At 42.0% G+C, this 23,102-nt stretch overlaps 1 protein-coding gene across 2 annotated transcripts in view; it reads left to right on the top strand.

Moving 5' to 3' along the window:
* TAFA3 (TAFA chemokine like family member 3) overlaps window positions 1-23,102 on the top strand; it is a 101,823-nt gene that overhangs the window by 73,153 nt on the left and 5,568 nt on the right. For both annotated transcript variants that reach the window (XM_083745458.1, XM_083745459.1), the window contains exons 4-5: window positions 12,440-12,589; window positions 19,861-19,985. In XM_083745458.1, the coding sequence (XP_083601584.1) occupies window positions 12,440-12,589; window positions 19,861-19,985 (275 nt within the window). The remainder of the gene's footprint in view (window positions 1-12,439; window positions 12,590-19,860; window positions 19,986-23,102) is intronic.

Raw genomic sequence — 23,102 nt, 5'->3', positions numbered from 1 at the left:
CATTGACCACCATCTTTGCCTTTGTCTTGAAGCCTATTTCCTTTGTTTTTAAATTAAATTATCAGTCAATCAGCACATGACCTCACAACCACCACCTTCCTTGTCACAGGATTTTTTCTTTCTTTTATACTTAGGGAAGAAAACCCTGAATATGGACACAACACCCATTCACCACTTTGCCTATCCATTCAGTTCATTTTCATTTGAGGGAAAAGGAGAGAGGTTAAGTTTTAATCTTGCATACACCCCACTTACTGAACCTGCAAAGACACCACTGTATTCTCTTCCCTCTTATCACATTGAATAAAAGTGATTTGGTTTGCATATGGGAGCAACTGCACACACACTTAGCATTATTAAACATAATACATCCTTCAAGTGCGGAAGAAGAAGCAACACACATGAATACAGAGGAAAATGCACAAAGGTCCATGAATTAAGATCTACATGGTGATCATAGAATTGTAGAGTTGGAAGGGACCCTGAGGATCATCTAGTCCAACCCCCTGCAATGCAGGAATATGCAGCTGTCCCGCATGGGGGATTGAACCTGCAATCTTGGTATGAGTTCTCAGCACCACGCTCTAACCAGCTGAGTTATCCAGGAAGTGATTGAGGGGCAGCTTGGAATAAACTAGTGTGGAGATATTTACAGTGGTACCTCGGGTTAAGTACTTAATTCATTCTGGAGGTCTGTTCTTAACCTGAAACTGTTCTTAACCTGAAGCACCACTTTAGCTAATGGGGCCTCCTGCTGCCGCCGTGCCACTGGAGCACAATTTCTGTTCTCATCCTGAAGCAAAGTTCTTAACCCGAGATACTATTTCTGGGTTAGCGGAGTCTGTAACCTGAAGCGTATGTAACCCGAGGTACCACTGTACTATATAATTATAGAATCATAGAATTGTAGAGTTGGAAAGGACCATGAGTGTCATCATGTCCAACCCTCTGTAATGCAGGAAATGTTTGCCCAACATGGGGCTCAAATCCACAACAGAATGAAACAGAGAGAGCTGCCTTATACCAGTGTTCCATCTAGCTCAGTATTGTCTACTCTGACTGCCAGCAGATCTCCAGGGTTTCAGGTTGGAGACAATTCCCAGCCTTACCTGGAGAAGCGGGTGTGTGTGTGTGTGTGTGTGTGTGTGTGTGTGTGTCAAAACTAGGACCCTTTGTGTATAAAGAAGATGCTTTACTGCTGATGTTTTAGGGCCCTTCCCAGAAACAGATAATATTAAGCATCAGTTATGTTCAGACTTTCATAGGGAAATGTTTCAAAATACTTGAGAAATACCCAAGTTCCCACCACCATCTTCAGCCTTTGCAATTGTCCTCTTCTTCCCATTCATGCTAACTGTCTTTTAATCCTCTTCCTCTTTGTCTCTTGTTCATGATTGCTGTCAGCCAATCTAGAACCCTTCTTGATGGAAGAGTGGGATGAAATTCTTTCAAATAAGCAAGCAAGCAAGCAGACAAACAAACAAACAAACAAATATTATTGGGAGATTTTTGTCTTAGGGTGTTTTTTATATAAAAAACCCCAACACTTTTGACTATCTGAATGAATGAATGAATGAATGAATTTTCATTTGCGTCAGCCATCGGTCATAGCAATAAAACAATAATGCAACATACAAAGAATAGAAATAAAAAGTCAATTATGTAAAATACGTTTTAGGGTTTTGAATCAATAGTCAAATAGTAGATCTTATTCTGCCCCAGCTAAAAACATTGCAGCCTTTGCTGTCACCTGCTCATCTTGATCTGTCAAGATCTGTGGCGGTGGTTGGGCGACCCGGAATGGACAATAAAAGAGGGGTGATAATCTCATTCTTCAAGTTTTTATAAAGAGTGCAAGCCAGAAGGGCATGTATCACCGATTTGGTACTGCCATCTCCACAGGGATATAAGCGTTTTTAATGTGGAATCTGTTGGAATCGTCCCTCAAGTACAGCCGAGGGCAATACATTCAATCTTGCCTCATTTCATAGAATCCTAGAGTTGGAGAATCATCTAGTCCAGCCCCTTGCAATGCAGGAATATGCAGCTGAACCTGCAACCTTGGCATTAGCAAAACCATGCACTAGCCAACTGAGCTATAAGACACATTAAACAGCTCTCTCCACCAGAACAAGGCTATTCTCTACCCTAAGTCACCCTGCCCCATCCCATCCTGCAATTATCCTATTGTCACTGAAAAAAGTCACCTGGTGGATTATCAAGCTGTGACTAAAATGTAAGATGCCGTTTCACAGAAAGGTCTGAAACAGCACCAGAATTAACAGAATGCATCAAGGTGGTTATAACATTGTGATCTTCAGTGAACACCCCTCCATTCACGAGGGGTGCTTTCAGTTAGGGTCACATTTCAAAACTGCATTTTGAATTGTTACTTAATGAATTAGGCTATTTGCACATGCGGTGCTTTAAATTGGATTTTTCATTTTCCTCCTATTGAAAATGGAAAACGTACATCGAGGAGTTGGTATATATGATTTTAAAATAGCTTCCTACTGCCTTGTTTATACTGTACACTACATTTAGAAGTGACATTTTCTGGGCAAAACAATGCTTTCAGTGATATTTGTGAAAATGCAAATTTTCTAGAATAGTTCCCTGGAACCATTTTTTAAAGAGGAAAGTCAAATTTCGCATTGTGGAACACCTTCTCCTTAACCTATCATCTGTTTCCACTCTTGCCATTTATATACCAGGTGAAAACTATTATTTTAATCTCTGCATTTTGTGGCATCTGTTGTTATTTATTCAATGTATCAGCCAAGTACTAACATAAGGAATTTCTAACTGACTTGCAACATTTTAAGAGAGTATAAGCATAACATAAACTATAAAAGAACAATACATTACAATAACCCCACATAACTACTGTAATAAAACAGAAGCAAAAACATCAGTAGAAAAAAAAATAATAATAATCATAACGTAAACCACAAAATCAGGCTTTTATTAACTTGTACCTGTTGTTGCACTGTAGCTCCTGCAGCTGGGTTGAAGTTATTATATTTTATGTGAGTCTTATGGCTGTGTTTTCCTAGGTTTTATTGTTGATTTTTTAATGATGTTTTTGTTTTAAATGAATGCTGTAAGCTACCTCTCAGACTACAGTGTTAACTATAAACATAGGTTAGAGATGTTTAAAATAAATAGCATATATATATATGGAACTTTGAATATAAAGGTGCAATCAGATCTGTGATTCCACATTCTGACGTGGGGGAGTCCTGAATACCTACATCCTTGGTGACTTAAATTCATGGTGACAGCAGAAGCTACTAAGGCACCACCTCCAACATCAAATGCTCCTTGCTGCTGTATTAGTAAATAATTAGCACGCTGGAAGAGGAATGGCATCAAATAGTCTAATCCCAGATGCTTATTCAAATTGAGCAGCTGTCAAACTGCAGATTATAGAGGCATGTAGGCTGACTGGAAGAGTTTCCACATCATCAAAACGCCTTTTCCTAGACAAGCTAATGTAATCTGCATTAAAGAGTGACTGCACAGTGCTGCAATCTCAAAAGCGGGGAATGTTTTATGAATCTTTTGTGCTCTCTCACATGACCGGGAATGGCATCCACCTCTTAGTGGTCATGTTCACCTAAACAGGGTGGCATTAAACAAGGTTTTACTCAGAGTAGGGTTGCAATCAAAGTAGCACTTTGCGAGAATGACTTCCACTGAGCAATGGGATTTCCCCCCACTATCCTTCACTGCAGGCCCCCTCAATCAAATATGAGTTTCCCCCCGATAACCTGGAGCAGATTTTGGGATGGTACACTCAGGGAAGGGGGGGGGGAATCCTGCTGTGTGAGTGGGAGTCATTCCTCACATACATTTAATAAGTTGGATACCACCCACTGAAATTAATGAGCATGACTGTCATGGACCGGCTGGACACAGAGGAATGTTAGAAGGCATCAGCTGGGGAAGCTCTAAGGAAAGAAGAATGGTGGTGGGATAATGCTGAGTTGCCAGAGGGAGGAGAGGGAGAAGCCAGGGATGGGCAGGAGTCAGAAGCTGAAGAGGTAGCAGGGTTTAATGAGCAGGGACAGAGGGAGGCAGAAGGAAGTCTAGAATCTGAAGCTGAAGCAAGAGAGGAGGAAGGCCAAGAGGCAGAGATGAGTCAGGCTGGTGAAGAAGCCAGGGTGTCTCCCCATCCTGCTATGGCAAGCTCCCATTTCCCCTGGTCTCCCAGGACCAAAAGAGGTATGAAACAAGAGGAGCAAAAGCAGACATGCTGGTGGAGTCTCAGGTTGACTGGGAAAGACCTGGGAGAGGTGGAGACTTAGGTAGCTGTGAGAAGGCAAGGACCTTCAATCTCTAGAACAGGCTCAGAGGAGCAAGACCTATGGAAGAAGAGTTTCTCATTAGATCTGGCATTCCTGAGCAGATCCAGTTTATTCTAATAAAGAGTTAACTTACTTCGTGTGATTTATTGCTGACTTGCTCCTAACTAAGACTAAGTTAGATTAATTTCAATGGGTCGAACTTAGTTGAATGTCACCCTTGTAGATCTCTTATGATCTTAGTTGAAGCAGGTATTTGGAAATGATGAACAGCATCAGACCCCCCCCCCCCAAATGCATCTGGGGTATTGTAGAGTAATCCTAACCATCGTATCTACCAGCTGGAGGTGGTAAGAGTGGGGTGGAGGAGCCCAATAGCAGAGAGCTGCTCTCCTTCAATGTGGGACACACTGAAGTAGCACCCACTATGCTTGCAGAAAGCTCTGTGGCCATCGATCTATCACAGCCAGTTTATCCACCAATGGTAGCCTCTGAAGGCCCAGAAACAGGGTGTTCCAGCAATGGAGAAGAGGCAGATTGGATCCACTAGAGCCAAAGTGCCTCTGTTTCCCTGAGAAGGTTTGTAGGGGTTCACAGGGATTTAGTGGTAGGGATTATCAGATAGTGAAGACTCAGCTGCCCTACCTTGCCTGTCAGTTGTGCAATAAAGGGTGTAAGCCTGCCCCCTTTCTTTACATGCTCCACCCTCCAAAGCAGATTTGGGGTGGGGAGGAGAGGGTATCCTGTTGTGCTCGTGGGCATTATCGCACCGGCTCCTGCTAGCACTGCAAATTAATTGAATACAGCCCTATGCTCCTAATTTCTAACGTGCTAAGTATTCCTAAAAGCTGCTCCTTTCATTAAATGCTTAAATAATTGACCACTTTAAAAGCAGCTTGCTAGGTTTCTTGAAATGGCATGAGTAGTTAAACCTTCTTGTAGGGCAAAACAGAACAAATGCACCACTCTTTTTTTTTTTTTTTGGTCTCTAATCTTTAATAAAAGATTGCACTGCACTTTAGAGCATTCACTTGATCTTGTTAATTTCAAAGCATTCTTAACGTTCATTTTTAAATGCTTGTCAAAAGTACAGCTTAATTGCTCATGAAATGCCTTTTAAGTGGGTATTATGAAAAGTTTTTAAAATGACAATTTTGCTTGAAGAATGAGCAAATTCTTAAAATAAATTGTTAGTTAATTACAAACCTGGATTTATCTGCCCCTCAAAATCATTGCTGATAAGATCTGGAGAGAACCAATAGCTTGGCAGCAATACTGAGTCATAATGGGTTGTATCCAGGGTTTGTTTGTTTTTTCTCTATTATTATTATTATTTTACACTCATGTAAGGTGGAACACCCCATTTTTGCTGCCCCCTCCCCACAGCTGTTACTTTGTTCTGGAAGGCTCCCCACATCCTATGTGGAATATGATATACACAGCAGTAGAAGGCTGGAGAGATTATGACAAACTAGATTCACCATCTTGCATGGGTTTAAGTTTTTTATGCTAGCATAAAACCGTAATTGGAGAGGAAGAACCCCATGAGTCAAAGCTCTGTCTGATTAGCTATTTGCATGGATTGCATTTTTATTATTATTTCTGAATAACAGTTAACTGTATGATGGAGAAGAGAAGCTGTAGTTTAAAAATAACAAGGACAGGAAAGGGAATTTTGAACCCAGTGAAAGCAAAATAGCTTCCAAGATAGACAGAGAAGCTCTATCCAGGGTAGGAACTCTTCACCATGTTTAAAGGGTGTCAGATAGACTTTGCTTTAAGAGTGTGCATGCAGATCTTAGTAGCTGTCATAGAGCCATGATAACTACCTAACTGGGAATATGCAGTCATCTGTGTGTTTGAGTAGCAGGAGGAAGAAAAGCATCCCAGCCAGTGAGTGAAGCATGCAGAATAGACAGCCATTCCCTGAGCACTTAATTTCTGGCTTTGCAATCCTTACCTGTGAAGTAGGTATTTGCTTAAGGCCTAGGATTCTTGGGTCCAAGCTCTCAATATCCAATGATGCTATAAAGGCTCACATTGAAATATCTTTATCCATCTCTTGTTATCCTTAGGATCTTCCTTCATCTCCTTTAGTTGCCTTCATCTTCCCTCAACTTACTAAATTGAGATTGCAAGCTCTTCTAGGCAAGGACTCGCCTGTTGCTTATGCTACTTTGTAAAGTGCCATGCACAGCGATGGAAGTGCTAAAAATAGCTTGTAAATTATATTCTAGTCAATTAATTAATGAAAGCAACAGACTGCATTGTCTCAAAAGCAGATTGGCTGACAGCCCTCTAGCTAAAACTCATGAACTTGGGGAAGGCGCATTAGACACAAGGGCTAGATAAATGTTGGACTAGGCAAATGGGCTTACTTCTTTTAACCTCAAACTATTGAGGATGCATCAGGTTGTACCGGTAATATGACCCATTGATGTACTTCCTGAAGAATGCTGTGGAAAAGGAGAATTCTTCCTGAAGAATGCTGTGGAAAATTAACTAGCAGGAAGGACATTTCCAAAAAGTACAAAGTGACTCAGAAAATAGAGGTAGTTTGAGAGAATGAACAGAACTTTTCAGCCAAACTTGTCCGTCATCTGAACAATGGCCCCAAATATTCCAAAGGAGCCTCTGAAGAGCTTTTCCCCAAAGTCTGCAGGGGAATGAGGTGGGGAAATTGGATGCATTTATCTTCTTCACTGATCAGCCAGTGGGCAGCAGAGAGTGCAGGAAGAAAAGAGGTTGGAAGGTGCACGTAATCACCGCTGATGAGAGGCTGAACAATTGTCTGGCTTTAGCTTTAATACAGAATAGGGCTACCAAGTCTATAAAAGGTATTTCCTTTGTACCTATTGCACAATGGTGCAGAATCTCCTTCATTAACAACTTTGGACAAGATTGCTTTGATGGCATTTGCAATCTCCTTCTTTTAAACCCTTAGGACTGTGTTCTTGATGAGGGGGTGTAACACTTCAGAAGTTTGAGAGTTTACTGAAAGTCCCTCCTGCAGTATTGCACCTTGCACCCCAACATGCTGCTTATTAGATTATATAAGGCTGATAAGCAGCAGAGTGCCTTACAAGGAAGCATCCAACTGGTACAGTAAACAAACTGATTTGGGGAAGGCCCAGAACTCATTTATTTTGAGGACAAACAGGGGCCTTTTCTGCAAACAGAACTTGCAAACAGAAGGCCTCAGGTTTAATCTCTGACAACTCTAGGTAGCGCTGGAAATGGCCCCTGTCTCAGATTCTGGAGGCCACTGCCCACCAGTGTTGACAATACTGAGCTAGATAGACCAGTTGTCTGACTCAGTGTAATGCAGCTTCCTATGTATTTTTAAATTGTTAGATTGATAGGCTTGGTTGTGGTCTACAACACCAGTGCTTACCTAACCTCCCATCACCGGCATTGATGCAGCTTACTAGAAGGGAAAGGAGCTAGGCAGCAGAGAGGTTGGCACAGTGCACCGCATTGACCTCATTACCTTCTTTCATCCCTCAACACTGGCCATGGTGACTGGGGCTCGGAGTCCAGCAACATCTGGAGGGCCGCAGGTTCTCCATCCCTAACATAAAGTGTCTCTGGTTTGTTTAAGGAGTCCTACAAGTATTTCAGGAAGCTGTTGGGCTCCATGTCAGCCCCGTTAGCTTGCAAGGGTTAAAGAATATCCCATTACAAGTATCAGCCAGCGTTTGAAACCTGCAAGCCCAGGGAAGCCCTTGGCTGAGAGCCAATGAAGGCTCTGCATTACTACCATTTCCATTTAGCTTTATTTATTATTATTTCATGGACATTTTCTACTAATGAACCATCACTTTCATTTCTGCCCGTCATAATTACACAATTACCTATCCTGGAAGTATTTAGTAATAACATTCCTGACCATAAATTTGACTCACTCTTTTAAATACCGTCATAATTCAGTTTTAATGAAAGCTTGAGTATGCAAAAGAAAATGGGCTTTAGTGGAAGTATAGACAGCAAAGCACCATGTTACAGAGTAACCAACCCCATACTCCTTTCTCCGTGGTTAATGAGTTGTAGTGTGTAATTTGAATAAGCAATGACCCCTTGGATTTGTTTAATTATGAACGTTGGGAAAGGCTCTAACTGAATCCAGGGAATTATATGAAATTGTATGGAAGTCACTAAAAGGCATGGTTTTCCAAAATGGTATGTCTTGTCATTTGAGGGTTTTGTGGTGTGGTGTTGCAAAGAGTGGTGAAACTATGGAGGGAATTGCAACTGATTATTGCACCATGAAGCTGACTGAAAAGACTTGTCATCAATTTAGACTAGGCATGAGAAACAGTTTTGATTTTGTTTGCACTTTTAGGGGGAAATGTGGATTAAATTGTGTGTGTGTGTGTGTGTGTTTGTGTGCATTATTCTGTGCAAAATATGTATAATAGTTAAAACTGCATACAAAAAAGTGTTCATTAGAAGAAAGGAGTGCTAAAATGCGGGTGAATTTTCAAGAGGATGATTTTTTTTAAAAAAAGAATCCAAATTGCTGTGGAAATTTGGAGAACTTAATTTAAGATTGGGAAACTGGGAAATTGACATATTTCTCCATCTCTAATTCTTAAATAATAGTTGAAGGATTGGAGTTGAGCCATGGGCTGCTTTGTTCACCCTCTCCCTTAACTAATCCCCCCTTTCTTTCTCATATGAACAATAGTCTTTGGAAATTTAAGGAACTGATTTGAATCACTCATTCTTTGTTTGCTTAGTTCATTTACATAATGTTTGAACATTGGAAGAAAATGTCAAAGGGGATGTAATATTGAGCTCACTGATCCTGTTGTTTAATGTGGATAGTAATCTTCCTGTACTTCTGTTAATTCTCTGTTGTCCATATGATGTTGTCTTCCAAAACACAGCCAGCCCACACTTCCCCTTCCCTCAATCTAGATTTTCTCATACTCTCTCACTTTCACAGTATCCCAAGTATAAGAAAGTCCAAACTGAGGGAGGGAGAAATGTTGGGAAGGCAGTAATTTGGAGGAAAACATCATATGGACAATAGAGAATCAGTGGAGGTACAGAAAGCTTACTGTTCATGTTAAACAGCAGTATGGATGAGCCGAATGTATCTGTTTTTTAAAGATCCCACCACTGCGGGATCAAATGAGTGGTTTTATGTGCAAAGGCTCATGCCCTAAGCTCTGCCTTGCACTTTGTCTCTTGGGCAAGTTACTTGTCATTTGTGACTAGCCAGGCCCCAACAGCAGCCATTTTGTGGCGGTGCCTGCATCGATTTTTTGAATTTCCAGATATGGCCACAAATTGCAAAAAGATAGCTGCTCCTTTTATGCAAATGACTACTCAAAGGCAGTTACATCTAAGCAATCTCTCTTTCTGAGGCAAGTGAAATACAGTTAAATCCACCGTATTTGCACCTTTACAAAATGTTGGATACCATATTGTGAGAGAAATTACTACTTAAATGGGAACAGATAGCCCTTGAATGATATCTGTATTGTGAGACAGAAAAGTAACTGCTCAAATGAAAGACTCTCTGATGGTAATAAAAGGCAAATCTTTGAGCTGAAGAAAGGGTTCCCAGTTGAGTTTCCAAAGTCAGTCTCAAGGCTGTTTTGTTTGGTATGTTTGTTGACAACTTTAGTGAGAAAAGGAAGAATGTGTCAATGAAATGGCAATTAGATGGAAAGAACAGTCAATTCAGCTGAGAATTGGGAAAGTATACATAATGTATTGGATGATTCATGAACTGCACAGCAAAAATTTAGTAGGGCAAAGTGCAAAATCATGAGCTTCAGAGCACTCTTGGTACCTGCCAGAAATGACGTATTGACCTGAGCCGAGGGTCTTGGGTCAACATGCATGACATCTATGAACCACTGATGTGATGCATTATAAGGAAAATAAATACACTGCTAGATGTAATACAGGATCCTGTTTGAGTCATCCATCTCAAAAAGGATTTTTAAACAATGGAACATTTCCTGAAGCTGCTAGGTCAAACTATTTGATTTAGCTTCCATTAATCTTTTTTTAAAAAAACCTTGCGCACTGCCTAAATTTTACCTCCAGCTCTGTTAACACAGAAATGGCCTGACGTCTCTTTCGTCTTGTTTCCTACCTACCAAAGAGCCTGTGTCTTTTGCCTAAGGTTGGAGACATGCCTGGGTAACAGCTGGATTTTCTATTCCTGAAGATAAGGTTTCAGCCATTGCATTCCCTTCTTACCATGAGCAGAAGTGGCTGGAAGGGCAGAGCAGCACCATGCAACAGCTTCCTAGCAGAGGGATCAATGCCACTTACCAGGGTGGAGGGGCGGAAGGACAGGGTGGCACTGAGTTCAGGGTGGCATGGACACACTAGTGCATCTGCATTGCTCAGCCTGGCTGTTGTCCTGCCCTACCCTTCCTGCTAAGTGGCACCACAACCCTAAGAGCCACAACCCTCAGCACCACCTTGCTCTGCCAATAGCTGCTACCCAGCAGTCCTAGGTGCAACATACATGGGACCTATGGGAGACTCATTTGAATGTCTACTACATCCTTCCACATCCCACTGGTGGCTGCACTAGCAGAGCCAATCTGGCACTCCCATCTTCCATTGCTCCTGGTAAGAGGCAGTGATGTTGCTACTGGGAGGCTGTTTCTGCAGTGCCACCCTGCCCTGCCAGCTGCTTCTGCCCAGCAACTTAGGTACAACCTGATCAGCGTCTCACAAAGCTTTCCTTGAATGTTTGCTGCCTCCTCCCATAGCCCACTCTGTATCCATGGCTTCAGTACCTGCCAGGTTTTTCCTTTCCATTGCTTGCCTATTTTACCATCTAACCTAGGAGTGTTCAGTGTGGTGACTTTCCAGGTGTTGTTGGATTACAACTCCCAACAGGCCTAGCCAGTATGACACAATAGCCAGGGAAGATGCAAACTGAGGTCCGACAGCATATGAAAGGCACTGTGTTGGCTTTCCCTGACTGAGCCTGTTGAAAGGTTTTGGAGAACCTGAAAGTGTGAACACAGTTTTCTGATACGTAGGTTGGTCTAATAAACTGTTGTCTTAAAATGGATTTTGGAATGAAAGGAACAGGAATGTATGACAAGAATGGGATAGCTTTGTTGGTGAGTGAATGGTGTGCACTAATTCCTCTCATCCAGCCGAGCTTCCCTAACTAGTTGGACTCCAACATCTAGAAGTCATTAGAACATAAGAAGAGCCTGCTGGATGAGGCCAACAGCCCACCTAGACAAGCATTCTGTTCTCACAGTGGTCATCCGGATGCCCAAAACAGGATCTGAGTGCAACAGCACTCTTTCACAGTTGCAATTCTCTGGCATTCAGAAACATGCTGCTTGACAGTAGAGGCATAACATAGCCACTATGTCTAGTCACTGCAGGCAGCAACCATTTTAGGCACATCTGATATGTGTGCAGCTACACACGCACATCATGCCAAACATAGAAGTGGCCCAAAAATGTCAACAAAAGGCCACAAAGTGGGGCAGCGCAGGGGTGGAAGAAGGTGTTTGCATGCTTTTTTCAGTGGTGTTTCAAATATATGTGGTTCCCCACTTCTAATCTACAAGATGTGACCCATCTGGAATGGCTGTGTACATTTTTGTGGTTTGTAACACATTAGATCCATGCAGCTAGATACAATCTAGAAATTATGTCAAGGGCATTATACAAATAAGCTCTTTCCAATCAAAACCTTTTGCAGAGAGGTCTTTTAATGGGCATGGGTGCCACCTTTAGAATTATTTTTTTTATATACATCCTAACAAGTTATCTCCCTTGAGTACATTTTACCTTGCCTGGATTTATTATTATTAGTGCAAGTGCCAGCTGTTCTTTCAGAGTCAACAGAGCTCCAGCTGTCCAGTGGCAATCTGTGAACGATGCGATTAGATTTCTAACTTGTTGCTGAGAAATGACAACCTTTTCCTTGGATCTTGTATACAGTAGCATCTTTGAACAGACAGGACGGGTCCAGCTTGGCATTTTGTACTCTGTGGCCTGATCATTCCTCTAAAATGTATCACCATATGATCAGCATTGTATGGCCCATTTGCTGCTGCTGTAACACAAACACACAATCCCCTTTGACTACCACATCCCTGTGTAATTTGCTGTGCCTTTCTTCCTTGCAGTGCACATAGAGCCTGGCACATGCGAAGTCATCGCAGCTCACAGGTGCTGCAATAAGAACAAGATTGAAGAGCGCTCACAAACAGTGAAATGTTCCTGCTTTCCAGGTCAGGTGGCGGGGACGACGCACGCTGCTCCTTCATGTGTAGACGGTAAGTGAGCAGGTCTCTCTGTAAAGTGTGCATTTGCGTTTGGAAATTGCTGTTGAATGGATTAAGAGTTCCACCCCTAGCTCTGGAGCCTTAATTCTAGTTAGGTGTGCCTGCTGGGAGATTTACATTGGATACTTCTGGCTTCGTAGTTTAAGCAAAATTAGCTGTATATTTAGCTGCAATCAGAAATAATCTCCTGCTCTTACCGGGTTCTTTATGAAAGCACAACACACTTTTCAAATGGGTAGAATTTATTATTATCATTTGACAGCTGATGGATGTGCATTTGAGAAACCAGCCCCGACAGCTTGATTCACTTTGAATAAAGTCACATTCAAATAAACGTAAATATCTTCAGGATCAAGAAGTAAGTAATTCAGCTATCGTCACCAAGCAAGCCATGTCAATCCAGGTTTGCACAGCTTCAAATCACTTTGTACAGTAGTCAGCAATACTGCCTAAGTGGCGCTCCTATTTCTTACCCTGGTTTTGAATTTGTGCCAGCACCAAAACATCTGTGTGGGGTGCAGACACCACTTAGGGGCAGAGTGAGATAGTTAAGGCCAACACAGCAATCATGACCCACTTCAGTGGGAACTTACTTCTGAGTACACATTGTTAGGATTGCAACCTAACAGATCAAAATGGTTGAGGTCATGAGCTGAGCTGCATGTTCTTCAAGGGAACATTTTTGGTGCAGAAAGGGGCACAACAAAAACAACTTATTGATTCCACATTCCCTTCAAGGAGCTTAATGTGGCATGCATGGTTCTCCCCCTTTCCCTTTTGTCCTCACCACACCCCTGTGTGGTAGGCTAGGCTGAGAGACGGTGACTGGCTTAAGATCACCTAGTGAGCTTCATGGGTGAGTTAGCATTTGAACCCTGGTTTCCCAGGTCCCAGCCTGGGACATTGACCACTACACCATCTCCAAAGGCTTTTTTCTTTCATGCTGGTTCTCTACTCTTCACATCTGGAGTTGGCTTCTCCCTATTAAAGCTGCATGTTTTTGAACTAGTAACAAAAGCTACAACACCATTGCAAGAACAGAGAATGAAGGCAGACTGGCAGAACATGGGGAACTATGTATGCTGTCCCAGGGGAACAGAGTCATAGGGCCCATCATTACTGTTTGCTAGGATTTGGAATTCATTCACTCTCAAAAATGTCCCGTTGAAGTAACTCGTTAGTTGTTTCATTTTCACAGTCTGGGTACAGAACTCAGTTTGCCTCATCCAGATCTAAGGCTCTATCCACTGGCTGCACATGGGGACCTTCTTGGAGCGATGTGTTTTCAGGCATATCTTTGCAACCATTCTTTAAACTTCTCAGGATAATTCATTGTTAGGTAATTGATTTGGGATTCAATACTTGTGAAATTCTAGACTAGTGGACTACCTCTGTTTTTGACTGTGATGGATATTGGCATTGGCCAGACATGCTCGAAAACTGAGACTCCTGCTCTTCCTGGAAAACCGAGACCACCAACACTTTTGCTGCTAAAGGGAAGGAAGTCACATGCGGGACAGAAGTCAACAAGACTGACCTTTCCCATCATTTTTGTCAATAGTACAGTAGGCTATAGACAGCCCTCCCATGGGTCCCATAGATCCTTACTATTATATCCAAAATGCTTTTTTAAAAAATAAAGGAAATTGGTATATAATTTCAAGTGCTCTTCTTCTTCCCTTCTCCCTGGCAAAACAAAGCCTACATTGCTGGAGAATACAGATCATGGAACTCCAGCATATATGATAGGTAGGGGATGTGGCACAGAAGGAACCACTGGGTGGTATTTCAGAATTCTGTAGCTCCAAAGGTTTTTAACACAACCGTGGCTCGGTTAATTGGTTATATGTGGCACTGTTGTCAATTTATTTAGTTTGCATTTCGCCCCTCAACACGAAGGTTCCATACTTATTCTGAAAGATAAATCACTACGACTACTTAGAGATAAATGGCCTGTGGGTTGATTTGCTCAGTTTCAAACTCTGAACCAATATTTAATGCTCTTGTATGAATGTTCCTTAGTTTAATTCTGAAAGGGGCTCACTTTACAGGGCTCTGTTTCCTTTATATTATTTTTTAGTCAGCAACCAAGTAACCAAGGCTGGTTCTAAGGTCTATTGTTGATTTATTTTTATTTTTATTTTACTTAGAAAAGCCTGTTTCTGCAATGTAAGTGCTACCAGCATGAATAAGAACATGCCATCTAATCACCTGTGCAAAGCACTAACCCACCCACCCCCATCTATATTTTATTGAGCTGTGTCATTCTGGATCTATCTGAAGTGGCTGGAAGCCTCTGCTGGTGCATTATTGATCGGCTTGGCAGCTTGGCTGGTGCAAATGGATTTGTACATGATGCCAAGAAACTACTTAAAAAACACAGGATACAATTCCCATGAAAGCCTGCATCCCCAAGCAGCCTCACAAAGGTGCTTCTTATTTTGTGAACAAAGCAGTTTCCCTGAAATTATCCACTGGAATTTCACAGAAATTACCATGCCCGCATCAGTTGCAGCCCAGACATAAAGTTCTTATGGATGCTCTACATACCTCAGCAATTAAAAGTGCTAAGAAAGCAGAAAAAGATTTCTAGTACAATATATAATATGGTTCATATCTCCCAGTCACCTCATCCTTCAAACCATTGGTTGAGCTATTACTTCTGGGAATGATCAGAATCATTTTAACTGCTTAGGTGAAAGGTGTCACCAATACAGGTTCTAGGAAGTAACTGGAAGCCTAGCTTGGGTTAACAATGAACTTCTCCTATGCCCAGCCCCCCCGCCCAAAACCCTGCTCACTCAAGACTTTCCCTGGCTAAAGGTGAATTTTTCGTTATAACAATCAAACAATCACCCTATCTTGAAAAAACAGTCTCTAGTGTAACATGACCATGGAAAAGTCAGTTATTAGTACAGTGGTACCTTGGGTTACATACGCTTCAGGTTACAGACTCCGCTAACCCAGAAATATTACCTTGGGTTAAGAACTTTGCTTCAGGATGAGAACAGAAATCGTGCTCCGGCGGCGCAGTGGCAGCAGGAGGCCTCATTAGCTAAGGTGGTGCTTCAGGTTAAGAACAGTTTCAGGTTAAGAACGGACCTCCAGAATGAATTAAGTACTTAACCTGAGGTACCACTGTATCTTGTATTGTGGGCCACAGTTAGACTCCACCCCTTGGACTTTGCTCTGCTTTTCAGTTTCAGTTTCAGTTTTCTTCTCTACACAGCCTGCAAAAAAAGAAGCATATTTGTTTGCCTGCAGTAAGATATAAGTTTGTTTATTTTATGGTTATGATGAGCAGGGGAGAATTGGTTCTCATCCCTGAAAAAGTGAACTTGCCGTCCAAAAGCTTTCACAGATGTTTATCAAGCGTTTTTATAAGTTTACAAAAGGAAGCATATTGCGCAGTAAATACAGTATACTACAGAGTTAAGGACTCAGACTCATGGACTTCAACAAGAAATTTAGGCATATTATTCTGAAGCGCCGCTCTCCCTAACGTTGCACTGCTCTTGCTTGATACTAAACCTGGTTTTATTCTTTTCGCATTGCAGTTTTAAAACTTTTTTTAAACAGTAACAAAAACATGCTCCATACTTGTTTATAGTTTCTTAGTTATAGCACAAACTTTTGCTTGCATTGCATTTTCTGGTGTTCGTTTGGCAGTCATCCTGGTGTTCTTACTAAATTTTCTGTTAACTTTACACAGCCTATTATGTGAATTAACACACTCTGCATAGATGAGTGTGAGAGGAGGTCATTGCCTCTCCCTTCCCGTGGCCTGGCCCTCCCAACCTCCACCAGTGAATATGGGCATAGGGTTGACTGGTGCTATATGTGCCTCCATGGTCCAATAAATGCCCCGCCTAGAAATGTGGGTGCCCCACCTAGCTACAGGACCACCTCTTCCTAGAGAAATCTGGAAGTTGTAGCTCTGTGAGATGAATGGGCATCTCAACAGCACCTCAGCACTCTTCACAAACTTGGTTCCCGTGATTTTTTAGGGAAAGCAATGAGTGTTTAAAGTGGCATGATACTGCTTTAAATGTGTTGTACATATGGGGCCTAAATGACATCATTACTCCCTTCCATACTGTCTCAGAATTGCAGAAGGACTATTCACTTGACCTAAAATGTTCCCATTACATAGGAAGCTGTCTTATATTGAGTCAGACCAGTGGTCCATCTAGCACAGTATAGTTGACACTTACTAGATATGGCTGTGCAACATTTCAAAGATGTGTCTTTCTAGCCCTGCCTTGAGACGCCAGATACTGAACTTGGGACCTTCTCTGTGTAAAACAGACCCTTTGTCTCACAGAGCTATGGCTGCTTTCCTCAGTTAGTTAGATCACCTTCCAGATAACCTGGGATAGTGGTTCTACCACATCATTTGCAATGCAAGTAGCACCGTTGTAAACTTTTTTTTTTAAAAAAAAAAAAAACCAAGACAAAAGCAGTTATTCGGATTACAGAGAGTTCTGTCAGGAGAGTCTTCTTTTCACTTTGCTTCAGGGCCCTTTTCAGTTGATTTATATCAACAGCCGGTTCTTGCAGGGCGGTGCGGGTAGATGGAAGAGGAGTTCCCTTCACTCACCACAGAAGAGAGGTTCTGAATTACCAATGGATTTGGCACAACAAACTCTGGCTATTGCTGGATTTGGGGGGAAAAGTAATTGGCTCAGAGAATAAAAACTTCATCCCCTCAGTGAAACGGGCCTTCTCTTTTCCCAGTAGTGGAAACCTGCTGTTTGATTGGCAACCCCCAGCCTCTGAGATCTCTTCTTCTATGCATCCTGAAGAATTAATGTGCAGAACTAGGAAGTTTTTTCATCTCCCGAAGTACAGCCCTACTCCTACATGATTTTTAGATTGGCCTCAAAAGCCCTGCTCCCAATTTCTCCACCATCTGAAACAAGGCAGGGGGTTGGGTCTTTTCAGCTGAGGCACCACACATTTACAATCCCTTACCAGGAAAGTTCCCTTGGTGCCATTTTAATATTCATTCCAGGTTTTCTTTCAGTGCCAGCTGAAAACCTGTTTGTTGTCCCAGGATTTTGCAGTTTTTATCTGTTTTTAGTCTATTGTTATTTAACTTCATGAAAAAAAATGAATTATTGTTTTATTTCTTCTTGGTAATTTTGTTTTATCTGTTTTATAAACTGCCTTGAAGCTTTTTTTAACAACCAAGTCATATATAAAGTTTATGAAACAAAAAAATATCAGCACTATATATAATTTAACTGCTTGCTGTGAATTCATTTTGATTGTTATTTGCTGTGTACTTACAGTTTTGTAAGCTGCTCAGTGAGCTTTGGCTGAATGGTAGCTGACAAATAGTTTAAATAAAATTAATTAATTAATCAGTCTTGTGTACTTGAGCTGTGAACTAGAATTGTATCAACATTCGCAGAAGTATTTACCCAAATTGCACCTGCTACTCACTCTGGACAAGTTCCAGGACCCAGTACAGTCTTTCAAATGTAATGTTAACCCAAGGATGGAGAACTTAAGGCCCTGCAAATGTTAGACTCCAACTCCCATCATCCCTGACCATTCATCATGCTGGCTGCAGCTGATGGGAGGTAGGGATCCAAGAACACCTGCAGGGCCATGTGTTTCCCATGCATCATTTCCATGGATATTCCTGTCCTGTTGTGAGAATGTATGGTGGTCCCTGGGCATTCTAGCTGCTTTGATTTCCTCTTACTTTTTTTTTTAATGGATGAAAAGCTCTTGGATCACCTTGTGTAGTTGTAAGTTTACTAAGTACACTAATCCTGAAAGTTGTTCTCCTTTGTCCCAAAGGCCTCCTGAAACCACCAAAACATTTTGGCTGGATGTAAATATTTGAAACAAATCTAGTCTTAACTATAGTTGGTTTAAACAATTCAGGAGCAAACCATGGCTTATGATCCAGGTTTGTTAAACAAACCAGAATTTAAACAGTGTTCTCCCAGCTGGGATGTAATGCTAGTTTAAAACTGGAAGCTAAAGTGACTGTGCTGGGTGGGAGAAGAAAGTGGAGAATGTGAACCTGAGGCTCACAGCTGCCTGTGCATGTCTGGGCCAGTCTCTTCCTTCTTCCAAGTCTTTCCATTTCTTTTTTCTTAGCCTTTCTCTAGTCCTGAGTTGAGAAGAAAATGACAGACCAAGCAAAATCAGGCTCTGCAGTTTTGGTCTCCTACAATGCCACCTTTGACTTTAGCCCAATGTCTAAGGTCAGAAAGAACTTGAGAGAAGCAGACCTCGCTCTGATTTTAAATTAGGGTCCTGGCACCATTAGGTACAACATCTCTGTTTCAGTTAGCCTCTCAAGGTTGCTTTCTCTTGCCTATTTGTCATTAACATGTATTTTGTCTTTGAAACTGTCAGGAGCCAGGGAAGCCCTAATTCACCAAGACAACTCTTCCCACCAATTCTGTCATGGTGTGCACTTCCTGCCAAGCTCATTCAATCCCCACATCTCCTTTTTGAATGAAACACTGCTGCTCTTTCATTACATTTCTTCCTCTCTGGCCCTGAAGGATTTACCTGATGATCCTTCCGACTTTGGTCATGTTTGTGGCAGAATTTGGGTTGATAATGAGATGAGCTTTTCTTATGACCTGTGCCTTCAGATTATTCCAGTGTTGCACTGCAGGTTGGCATGGCGGATGGCCCCTATAGTGGGTAGAGAAGCAAGTATTAAAATATGCTTTGGGGCTGCTTGGTTCAATTGTAGTACTAGCCAGCACTCCATCCTTGGGATGTGTGAAGATGCAGTGATGCTCCTGCACCGTTTGTTTTTTTAAAAATGTGTTTAAGAGGTTATTTTGTTTTCCTGCTAACCATGCTGCCTTAAATGTGCATCTTGCATTTGATCTTATTTAGTATTGTCTTATTTTCATATTTTGCAGTGTTGTGTTTGTTGCTTTATGTTTGATTGTAGACTGCTTGGAATTTTTTGGATATTAAGTGGTATAGAAATTCATAATCATAACAACAGCAACGACAACATGAATGAATGAATTAAAGGGAATTGACTTGAGTGTTCATATTGGTCCACTCTGGAGCTGACCTGATAACATTTAAGATTATGGTCAACGTTTCTTTCAGTTTCTGTTTATATTGGGGCCTTTTGCTGCCACAAAGAGATGATCCACTTCACTGACTGCATACGCTTTCTCCTGAGGAGTAAATAACTGTAGTGTCCAGTCTGGTGTCGTTGCTTTGCTTTGCTTTGCTTTTAAAGTCCTATGCCTTTCGTTTTCTCCTAGCCTCAATAGTGCTTCAGAAGTGGTGGTGCCAAATGCAACCATGTGTAGAAGGAGAAGAGTGTAAAGTGCTACCAGATTTGTCCGGATGGAGCTGCAGTACTGGAAACAAAGTAAAGACCACCAAGGTATTCCTAATCCAAGATGGGGGAGAGAAGGCCAAGTCAAATAATGCTCCCCCTCTCCCCCCCCCAGAGGGCATTGTTGTGATCCTTTTTATGAGATCCACTTAGTGCATAATTTTGTGAATGACAATTGTGATGCTTTGAATCTATTTCAAATAGTTGACTCTGTTTTGTAATATCTGGCAGGCCAAGTAAACAGTATGTTCAGGGCATATAATGGCTCAAGAGCCCCACAATGCATCTTGTCCATTCCTGACCACCTGTCATAAAGATCTCAGTTCAAAGTGATTTCAGATAAGTGACAATGGATATCTGACTTCTTTGTCTATTTGTTAGGCAGTTGCTATATACCTAAAAAAGGATCGCCATGGCCAGTGCAATGGCAGGAGGTTTGGGAAGGGAAGAAGAGAAGAAGCAGCTGTATGTCAGGAAGGCAGTGGAGATCCACAGCTTACACTGCAGCACGTTTTAAGAGATCTCAATACAGTTTCATGTGACAAAAAAATCAAATGAGAGTACATGGAGACAGGAACCACAATACTCTTCATACACCTACCCGAGATCCTTGTCCATCAAGCCTGAAGCTACTCTGAGAAACTTTAGAGTGCCATTATTGCTTCAGTTACTGGGTTGTTTAGTTCCTTATATTTCCTTTTTTATTTTAAATGTAATCAAAACATGTAATCGGAACTGCTTTTTCTAATGCTCGGACACACATTCTGAACAAAGCCATTTTTGTTCAAAATGGGATTTTTTCTGTTTATTACTCAAAAGTGGGGTGTGCAACACAATGTAGTGTGATTGCTCCAGCAGTGTGAAGTTCCAGCCAGTCAGACCATTTTCCAGGATACTCCATTCTATTTCCCCCACTCCTGATTTTCTCTTCTACCCCCACCCCCAACAGATGCTCAGCATTCTGCGGTTACTGAGCAGGATCGGTCCTTCTTCTGCTGTTGGGGGGGGGAGGTTGACACACAGCTGGAGGAGGACACATAGCCCACTGACACACAGCTGGAGGAGGAGCTCCCTTCCCCTTGCTGTCTGGCACTGAATTTCCTGATGGCCCATCTTTTGTAAGGTTTAAGGCTTGGCCATCATCAGCTTTGTTCCGCCAATGACCCACACTCAGCTAGCTATGCCAGGCTGGACTGGCTAGTTAGTGTATGCTGAACCCAGCAGTGCTTGGCACAGTTTAATCAAACCTTGATTAATTCCAACTTTTATTAAATCAATGAATTATGGGGAGGATCTGGCGCCTAGGAATTTAGGGGATCCTTGCCCCCCAAAAAACTTACAACAGTACTTCTTGTGCTTCTTCAGACCTTGGGGAAACCTGAATACACACTGATACCCCACTCTTCTTTCTATGTGGCCCCATTTTTGTGCGGTCCTGTTGGCAGGTTTTATTTGTTATTAGGAGTGATTCGAAAGTGCAGCTTTCATCAGAATTTACACAGCAGTAGAAAAGAAAATTTAGGAGGGAATTGGGGGAAGTATGCTCTTTAAAAATGAACCTTCTCACTTCATCTGAGTTAAATATCATTTCCCCAGAAACTCAAAACCTTTTATTTTTATCCGCTGGAGATGACTTCATTCAAACAAGTTTCTTTCCAGATTAATCCTATATATCTTGAATAGCATTCCATAGCAGAGTGACAAAATAAGAAGTGGATGAGTAGAGTGAGTCATCAGTTGCAGAGTCAAAGCAAACATGAGCCGGTAGATGGAAATGGATTTGGGGTCTTCCCTTCTAATGGGTGTTTAGCAACAGCATCCTATGCAAGAGCGGTTAAGTGTATAGATGAAACTCCTCCCAGCATCCCAAGAAATACAATAGTGGAGGATGGTTTGCCTGTAAGACGCCTGCCAGCCTTGGCTTGTTGCAGCCACTTCCCTCTGCTTTGCATTACGTCCCAGCCAAGGACTTTCCAGCCTGTCACAGCTCCTCCAGTTGGAGCAATCATCTGTGACAGAGAGCTACATGATTATTATTTTCATGGCTTGCTGAATACCCTGAAGAACAAGGTATAATTAAAATTTTATCAAACTCATTAGTAATTACATGTATGTCATGGTTAATCAGTTGCATAATTTTGTAATCATTGTTCATACAGTGGAGCATAATTATTCTTCAGGCTTTGCTTGCTTCGTGCTTCCATCTCCTTTCCACGCAAACACCCCATAAAATTATCCTGCAAAATAGCAGCCTGTTGTTCCTTCCTTATCTTTTACTCGGCAAATAGCATGTTCACACTGAAGAGCTTTTAAAAGAAGAAAAAGAGAGGGAGAAAGTATCAGAGCAGCCTCCGTTGGCTCAGGTATCAAAATGCTGCTGAGTAATCAATCACAGCAACTCCGCACCACCAACCTTTCTTTATCTGTTTCCCCTTTGCTTGCGCCCCACTTTTCCTGGCAGTGTTACAATTTGACATCATTCACGCACCCTTTGTGCTCTCAGAATGTGGAGCACTTGGCAGTAATCCATTTGGCCCACAGCCAGGCTCTCATTCTGGCTTCCCCTCTTCAACAGGAAACAACACACTTTCCTTCTTGTAGCATCCCCCCCCCCCCCCGTAGCTCTAATGCCTTGATCCATCTTTCACATTCCAGAGACATACTGCAGAAACCTAACCCAATCCTAGTCTTTATTGTGTGGGGCAACCCATGCTCTTGCTACCATGGTGTGTGTGTTTGTGTGTGTGTGTGTGTGTGTAGGAAGGGCTTTGGTGCTTATGTGCCAGAAATAGCAGGACAGAAGGAACAAAATGTAGTTTGATGAGACTGCAGGGAGGCGGGAAAACAGCAAGTTCTGAGTAGGCTGAAGAAGACGACAGGTGATGTATTCTCTTAGGGCTGAATGTGATTTGCAGTGATAAGGAAGAAACCAGTCGTCACGAAGGCACTGCTCAGTTGAACCTGTTGACACTCCTGCCACCTTCAGCAGTTCCTGGAGAACTGCTTCCCATATTACTTCTTTAAAGACACAAGCAATATTTGTCTGCACTAAGCATTTGGATACCATAGAGCAGGAATGGGGAACCTGTGGTGCTCCAGATGTTGTTGGACTCCACTTCCCAACATCCCTGACCATTGGCAATGTTTCCTGGGGCTGCTGGGAGC

The sequence above is a fragment of the Podarcis gaigeae genome (genome assembly GCF_964106915.1).
Source record: "Podarcis gaigeae genome assembly, chromosome: 6".
NCBI lineage: Eukaryota > Metazoa > Chordata > Lepidosauria > Squamata > Lacertidae > Podarcis > Podarcis gaigeae.
The sequence above is the reverse complement of the archived record's forward strand: the minus strand, read 5'-3'. Positions and strand labels throughout refer to the sequence as shown.